The following is an 8,355-nucleotide window of genomic DNA, read 5'->3' on the forward strand; positions in this document are numbered from 1 at the left end:
TACTGTGTTCCTTAAAGACCATCAGCCATGTCTGATATAACAGGACCCAGATGTAATTTAAAATACAGCCACAGCAGCCTACAAGTTGAACTTTGGTCCGAAAGTGACAACCAACGAGTGACACCTACTGATATTCCTGTGAAATGGCTTTGGGGGCAGGGAGGGAAGCCAAGCCAGTTGGACAGTGTGAATTTACTCAGGACTATGAGGAGATGGTTGGGGATGCAGTATGGACAGATCTCCAGCTTATCATCACTGCTCACCATCGTCAAGAATTCAAAAATATCCTTTGGAACTCATTTAACCTTCTTTAGAAACTGGCCCTAAATAACTGCCAAATTCCTAGAGTCCTGACTGCACGTAAGCCATGCTATAGAAGTAAATCATGGACTCTCATTTTAGAAAAGCAGTTTCTTTTTTTTTTTTTTTTCTTTGACTGCCCTGGGTCTTAGTTACGGCATATGGGATCTTTTAGCTGGGGCATATAGGATCTAGTTCCCTGACCAGGGATTGAACCTGGGCCCTCTACACTGGGACCACAGAGCCTTAACCACTGGACCACCAGGGAAGTCTTAAGCAGTTTCTTTTTACTGACATATTTTACCATCTTTTTTTTTTTTAATCTAGCATCTCTGCAACCATCTGTATAAACCTCTGTTTTTGCTTATCTCAGGGAAATGCCTCGTGAGTATGGGTTCAGTGGCATGAACTGAGATGGTGCTGTAAGAGCTTTGGGTTCGGTTCCTGTTTGCTGGGTCAGAGGCCCAACAAAGCTTCCCCTGTCTTCGATGAGAAGCTGTGTTCGGCCAAACCCGGCTCTTCTGGTTGTAGGAGCAGAGAATCCCCAGACGATTTTTAAGACCCTGAATTCAGGGGCCTATCCCTTAGAAGTTCTTTTTGGAAGTCCACCCAGGTGTTTATCCAGCATGTGCAGTGCTGAGTCTCTGCCCCTGAGGAATTTAGAATGTGGTCATGGAGACCTCACACACATAGCTGGAACTACAATGGACAGTGCAGAATGGCTTATAACAGCCCAGCGCTCGATCATATAGAGCCTGGTGCTGCTTTTGTTTGTTGTGTGAATCTTTCTAATTGACACCTTCCATAGAATGTGAGATCCTTAAAGGACTGAACTCTGTCTTGAGTCAACAAACCTTTGTTGAGCAACTGCTCTCTGCCTAGCACTGTGCTGGGACTGTGGGGTATGAATAAGAATAACCAGCACTATAAAGAATCTCACTGTATAGCAGGGAAGATTAATGCACAACTCCTAGGAATTACAATGCAATAGTCTAGGTACTGGAATGCAGCACAAAGAATAGCTAATTGCCTGAGGAAGAGTTCCCTAGAGGCAGGAGTAGTGACTTCCGTTGATCAGTAAGAAGGCCATTCTGAGCCTCAGTAGAAGGGGACTAGAAAGTAGCATCCCTGGTGGAAAGAATAGAACTCACAGGTGGGGAGTACGAAAGAGCATGTGGAGTTCGCAGGAGTTTGCTCTGATTGGAGTTTAGGAGTGTCTGTTACACTGGGGGAGGGGCGGGAGATGAGTTAGTTTGGGTACCACTTTAAGACAGGCTGAGAACATGATGTTGGAGAGACTAGACTTTATGGGTAATAGCCATTGAAAGTTTTTGAGCAGTGATATAGTCGGACGTGGGTCCAAGAAAGATCACTCTGGCCAGCATAAAAGCTGGTTTCGAAATAAGAAAGAGATTGAAAGCAGCAAGGCTCTTCATGGGTCCACCGTGAACCAACTTCTACCTAAAACTGTACAGTTAGGAGCCAGTGAAGACCTAAAGGTGGAGAAGAGGGAACTGGATGGGTATTCACCAAGAGGTTCATTCAGCAAACATTTCTGGACTGCTCCTTGGGGATAAAATAAGATACAATGGTTTTAAAAGGCAACGTCATGATTTCCTGATTTCCAGTTTCATTTTGAAGGTGAAGGGTATGGAAGTATTTGGTACTTAATAGGTACTCAGCTGTGCGTGTGAGAGAGAGAAAGAAAGAGAGAGATGGATGAATAGTGCCCTGGGAAGGGTAGAGGTTTAGGCCAAGTCTATTGAATTCCATTTTAGACAGAATGGGTTAAAGATACTTTCGGAACATCCCCATGGAGGGCTCTATCTAGTAGGCACCTGAAAACCCAGGTATGTGAACTGGACAATGGTGACTGCTGCAGCTGTGTACTTGGGAGTTTGTAATGCATAAGTGAGAGTTGAAGATGTGGACTTCAGCACAATTGCCTGGAGCTGTATAAAACATAAAGAAAAAGCAGACAGAGTCCTGGGGACTACTGACAATGAAAAGGCAGGTGATAAAAAGAAGCCAGGGTTGGACTGACTGACGAGAGAAATGTTGGGGAGGAAGCAGGCGAAGGCCGCATCTCAGAAACCAGATGAAGACATGGCTAGAAAATAAATTTAAGCCTACACATGTAATCGATAGCTAATGGTGGATCACCTGGAAATGAAAAAGTGTAGCCTGTTCTTTGCAAAATAAGTCTGAAGAAGACTTATGTTTTCCAGAAGTGCACATCCTTTACTCTATGAGTATAGATTGCTAAGTCACTTCAGTCGTGTCCGACCCTGTGCAACCCCATAGACGGCAGCCCACCAGGCTCCCCCGTCCCTGGGACTCTCCAGGCAAGAACACTGGAGTGGGTTGCCATTTCCTTCTCCAATGCATGAAAGTGGAAAGTGAAAGGGAAGTCACTCAGTCGTGTCCGACTCTTCACGACCCCATGGACTGCAGCCCACCAGGCTCCTCCATCCATGGGATTTTCCAGGCAAGAGCACTGGAGTGGGGTGCCGTCACCTTCTCCATGAGTATAGATTAGTCTAGCAGAATAACAACAACTGAGCTTACAGTGTAAACAAGATCATTGTTGTTTTGTGGAACTCCTCTCCAGGGATAAATGAATTCTCTCAAATTTCTGTTCATCAGTCTAAATTTTACATTCAATTGAGTGTTCAATCAGAGTTTAAAATGATTCTGTGACTGTGAATGCTTAGAAAGTTGTGCTTTGGTAAACTGAAAATAATTTTTCTAAAATAATGGGCTAATTTGAAATCTATGTTCTTTTTCTTGGTTTGATTTTTGAAGCCTAAATTGTGAGGCATATTCCACTGACTGTAACAAAGTGTCCTGCTCCACTGGAGATATGGTGGGGGGGGGCGGGCTTCTGAAACCATTCATTATTGGGGAGAGGCTGGCACTCAGTAGGGCAAACAGTGGATGCTACTGAATGAATGGATGATGTCCTATTGTCCCTCCTAAACATTAATCCACATCTCAAAGGTGTCAGCGTTCAACGAAATGAAAAAGAAAACATTTTGAAACTCATAACTGAGTAATTAGAGATTAAAACTACAGCTTGCTCTTTCTCTTTCTTGTGGGGACAGTATTGTGCACAGAAAGCTGCCCTCTGAAATCCCATTAGAGCCACTGACTCTGTAAAAGCTTCTTGGAGAAAATCTTTTCTAAAGAATGAACGTTAGAATGTGGCCTTCGAATTCCCAGAGACTTGTATTTTTCAGATTATTCAACGTCTGGATTTAGCTTATTCTTTCAGCAAATATTGATCGTCTTTTCTATGCTAGGCACTGAGAAAATGTAGTGAATGAAACATTAGAAGATCCCATTTTCCTGGAGTATACATTCTAGCCAGAGGAGAAAGGCAATAACAAATAAGGATGTGATGTGTGTCAGTGGTGCTGAGGGCTAAGGATACACACAGAGCAGCGAGAGGGGGTGGGGAGGGTGGCTATTCTAGGTGCAGTGGGTGTGGAAGGACAGGTAAACTGAGACACAAGCTCAGCTGCAATCCCCTTACAGCTCACCCCAACCAGCAGAGGGCTGGGGTGAGGGCAGAGGTGTGTTTTGTGAATGCAAACATCAACCCAACCACAACCCCTTAGTCCTTAAACATTATGATATATAATTTAGATAACAGCTGTCAAAAATCAACTCTTTGATTATAATGGTAAGACAGGTGACTTTAAAATAAAACCACTTCCATTATTCAAAAATCCAGAATGACAATCAGCTCTTAGAAAGGACTAAAATGACCTACTAGTGCTCCTCCTTTTTTTTTTCCCCATGGAGACTTTTGCTCCCCTGCTGAGACCATGTATTATATCTAGTTTCACATCAAAATGAATTTTTGCTGCTAAGTTTGAAAACCGCCTGAAAATAGCAATTAATATTGGAAAAGCTGACAGAACCTTGAGTGTAGTGGCATGATTGGTGCTGCTATAATTATGTGCCTGAGTGTATACATGTCTATGTAAACACAGTATGAAAACACACTTGATGTCCAGGACAGTGGATCAGTGCGTTTTCTTGCAGCTAAATGAGGGGAAGAGAGAAGGAGAGGAAGTTGGTAGAATCTTTATAGCACCATCAGGTGGTGTAGATGCTCCTAGTCTTTCTTACATCTATACAAACTTTTCTGAAATTATTTTCACACTCATTGCCTCATTTGATCCTCACAACTTGCTGGGGGTGGGGGGAGGCAAGGGAGGTTTTATTCTTCCCATTTAATGGATGAGAAAACTCAGTGAGTCAGCTAGGATAACTTGAGTCTCTTATCTGAAAAATGAGGAGATTGGACTCATGTCATCTCCAAGGTGTCTCCTAGGTCAATAGTTCTATGACTTTTTCCCCTGATTTTCCTGAGGTGACACCGCTGTCTAATGGTAGAGATCCCCTTTTAAGTCCAAACCCCTTTCTGCCACACATTTCCTCCTCTTAGTCTTCAAACCCTTTACAGCATGTTTAATCATCTGTAAAATGTAATGTCTACTGTACACAGTTGTTGAGAAAATTGTTGAGGGGATTAGAGGGAAGGCTCGTGAAGCACCTAGCAAAGTGGTCGCTTGTATTACTATTGCCATCACTATGACTAATACGAAGGGAGTGTTGTATAATGGAAAGAGCATTGGCATTGGGAGTCAGGTCAGTTTCTAGTCACTTACTGATGTGTCATCTTGGACAATGAGCTAACCTTTCTGAGCATCCTCTAGAGTGGAGCTGAAAATCCCTATCTTGATGGGTCATTTGAAGACTAAAGGAGAGGATGTGCATAGAGCACCAGCCCCAGTGTCTGCCATGTCCCTGATACTCAATAGACAGTTGGCAGGTATGAACGATAAAGCAACTTTCAAAAGAAACTGGGATATATTTTCATAATTCTCTCAAAACCTGAAGTGGTATTTCCTAGAGATAATGTATAACCTTGAAATTAACAGAAGCATAGTCATCTTTTGAACAAATAAAAGGAAAAAGACTATTCTGAAGTTTAGTCATTCTGTGCACATCTCAAAGGGAGAAGGAAAATTCACGTGCAGCCAGTAGTTAGTAAATATTCGTTGTGGAGTTTCAGAGGGTCTTCTGAAATCTGGTATATATTTTGATCAAGTCTCCCCACGCTCCCCACTACAACCATCAGATAGGGTTGTGCAGTTTATTTAGAAAAGCTTACTAGCCCTCATTGTACCACTTTCTTTGAAAAGTAACCACTTGGATAACTGTGAGGAACTGCTTTGCCATAACGATGACCCTTACGAGGGATCCAGTAGAGTTGGAAATCAAGATCCTAAAGTTCTGTCTCTGGCAGTATGGTCACAGAAAAGGCTGGTGGCAGAACTGAAATGGATTGTGGTTACCCGTCTCTGTGGAGGATTTCTCGGTACTGAATTTCCAGGGCACAATAAACTAACATTTACAGGCATCTGTGGCCACATGCTCTGGAGCTGTGTTGCGGATGTGTTGGCAGCTGCTAAGGAGTTGCAAGGTGGGTAACACTGCCCTGGACCTGTTATTCTAAAATCTAGTCGATGATTTAAACCACTGGACCCAAGAGAGGTATGTATCGTACAAAAGACCAACGTCGAGTCCCATATTATTTATTACATGCATTGTTTGAAGGTGATAAAACATAGCACTGGACATTTAAATACGACATTTTTCTCTTATTTGATGTCTATCTATCCTGGAAATGAGTCCCACTGTGTCTGCCCATCCTTGGTGGATATCTCAAGACAATTGAGTTTTCTACCTGAGAGCTGTACACTAAATGTTTTCACCAATGTCTGTTATGTTTGGTTGTCTTCCAGTTTTACAATGTGTGAATTTCCTTTTTAATGTTCTAGGGGAAAGCAATGGTATTCGCCCCACGCCGAGGGAATACTTTAAACCAGTTTTGCAATCTAGCTGAAAAAGCTGGTTTCTCTATCCAAAGACATGAAAATTATGATGAACACATTTCAAACTTCCACTCCAAGGTTAGTTTTCTGCTTGTGTTAGATAACACTTTAATCCGCATTGCATTTTGAAGAGATCATGGTCTTTTTGGCAGGTAACCTAAATATTTGATTAAAGGACTCCTTAGGTGTGCTGCTTCTGAACAGCTATTTGTATCTGGTTATTTTGTGTGGCAAAGCCATCTTTTATCTTTGCATGTCTAGAAGGATTTTACAGAAACCATTCCTGTTTACTCCTTTCTCTGAAACTAACTAATCTCTTCATTCATAATAGACTGATTTGTAGGATGCAGGGGAGGTGGCATAGAATGAATGATAAACAAGCATTTATATTTTAATGAAAAAACCTTCAGCTTTTAAGTAGGTTAAATGCTTAGCTGCAACTGAAATAAATAGAAGGTGAATGTCTAATTGTATCATGTTAGACTGTAAATCTTTATCTCCACTTGCTTTATGGTTGGGTCAGTTGGCAGTTTGAGACTGTTAAATCTCACAGAATTTCACAGTTGTGGGGTTACATGTCAGATCGAGGCGCTACAAGATTTAGGTCAAAAGCACTTATCTGAGAGTGATTTCTAAGCTTCCTTACATAAAGCAATGTTATCAGCCTTTTTTATTATTTATAGGTATAGAGCAATATAGGACACTGAGAGGCTAGCGTTCCACTGAAAACTTTTTAGGAATCTCACATTTGCTAATACATATCACAGTTACTCGTAAAACATGGATTTCTTCTGTAATTTCGTACCTTACAGAAATCTCCCTTCTCTGAGCTAGGCTGACCTTCGCAACAGACTTTGACTTGTCAATTTTGCAAGTCATGACCGCAGAAAAGTAAAGGCCTGACCTTATTTTTCTCCTGGGAAAATGTGTATAGCATTCTTTATTACCCAGGACTATGATATAATGTAGAAGTGTGCTGACTTTTGAAAAATTATATGCAAAGTGAATCTGATCTTCTAAGCAGTAGAAAGGAAATCTTCACTTTCTGGAAATGGGTTCATTTCTTTGGGTCTCCAGGGCTCCATTTAAGTTCCTGAGCCGTAGGGGAGCGGGGGTTGGGGCTGGGGTGGGGGGGTGGGTATGTTGGTTTGTGAACTGAAAGGGTTAAATCACTTCCTCTCACTGGTGGAATCAGGCCCTCTGCTTACAATTAGAAAATAAAAACTAAGTGGCATGTTATGCAAATCTTACCTACCTCTAGAATGATGTTCTTTTTTCAACTCCTCTCCAGAACAAAAGGAATGGCTTTGAAGGCTTTTACCTGGTCCAGGAAGTGTCTCTCCTGGCCCCCTGGGCTCTTCTACCCAAAGGGATAAAAATGGCCTTCTCTCCAGGGTGAGGCTAGAGCTACAGGGCCCAGCTGACAGCTGCTTCACAACCTGTCATTCACTTTCCCCCTTAACCAAAGGACAAATGCTGTTAGTTTCTAAGTCACAGCTCAGGAGAGCAAATGCCCCAGGTTTCTCCACCAGCAGAAAATTTCATTATACCTAACCCTCTGTCACTTCTCTGCAAAATCTGAAGTGTGTTAGAACATGCCAGGCATCCAGGTCCTCGGTGGCCACCTGTCCTTTGTCTAGAGCTTTAGATTGTCAGCACCTAGTGGGCAACAACCTCCTGTTTTTATTTCCAATGTTAGTAGCCTGCTAATCATGGCCTGTTTATCCACAGGGTCACAAAGAGTCGGACTCAACTTAGCAACTAAAGGACAACAAAACATGCCTAGATTTATACTGTGCACCCCCAGTTCAGTTCAGTCACTCAGTCCTGTCCAACTCTTTGCGAGCCCATGGACTGCAGCACGTAGGCTTCCCTGTCCATCACCAACTCGCAGAGCTTACTCAAACTCATGTCCATTGACTCAGTGATGTCATCCAACCATCTCATCCTCTGTCGACCCCTTCTCCTCCTGCCTTCAATCTTTCCCAGCATCAGGGTCTTTTCTAATGAGTCAGCTTTTTGCATCAGGTGGCCAAAGTACCCCCCTGCTGCTGCTGCTGCTAAGTCACTTCAGTTGTGTCCAACTCTGTGCGACCCCATAGACGGCAGCCCACCAGGCTCCTCCGTCCCTGGGATTCTCCAGGCA

General features: G+C 42.8%; 1 protein-coding gene across 1 annotated transcript in view; it reads left to right on the top strand.

Annotated features, from left to right (window-relative positions):
- CAMKMT (calmodulin-lysine N-methyltransferase) overlaps window positions 1-8,355 on the top strand; it is a 427,562-nt gene that overhangs the window by 414,464 nt on the left and 4,743 nt on the right. Inside the window, exon 10 of the mRNA NM_001105641.1 lies at window positions 6,156-6,287. Within this exon, the coding sequence (NP_001099111.1) occupies window positions 6,156-6,287 (132 nt within the window). The remainder of the gene's footprint in view (window positions 1-6,155; window positions 6,288-8,355) is intronic.

The sequence above is a fragment of the Bos taurus genome, chromosome 11 (assembly GCF_002263795.3).
Source record: "Bos taurus isolate L1 Dominette 01449 registration number 42190680 breed Hereford chromosome 11, ARS-UCD2.0, whole genome shotgun sequence".
NCBI classification, from domain to species: Eukaryota; Metazoa; Chordata; class Mammalia; order Artiodactyla; family Bovidae; genus Bos; species Bos taurus.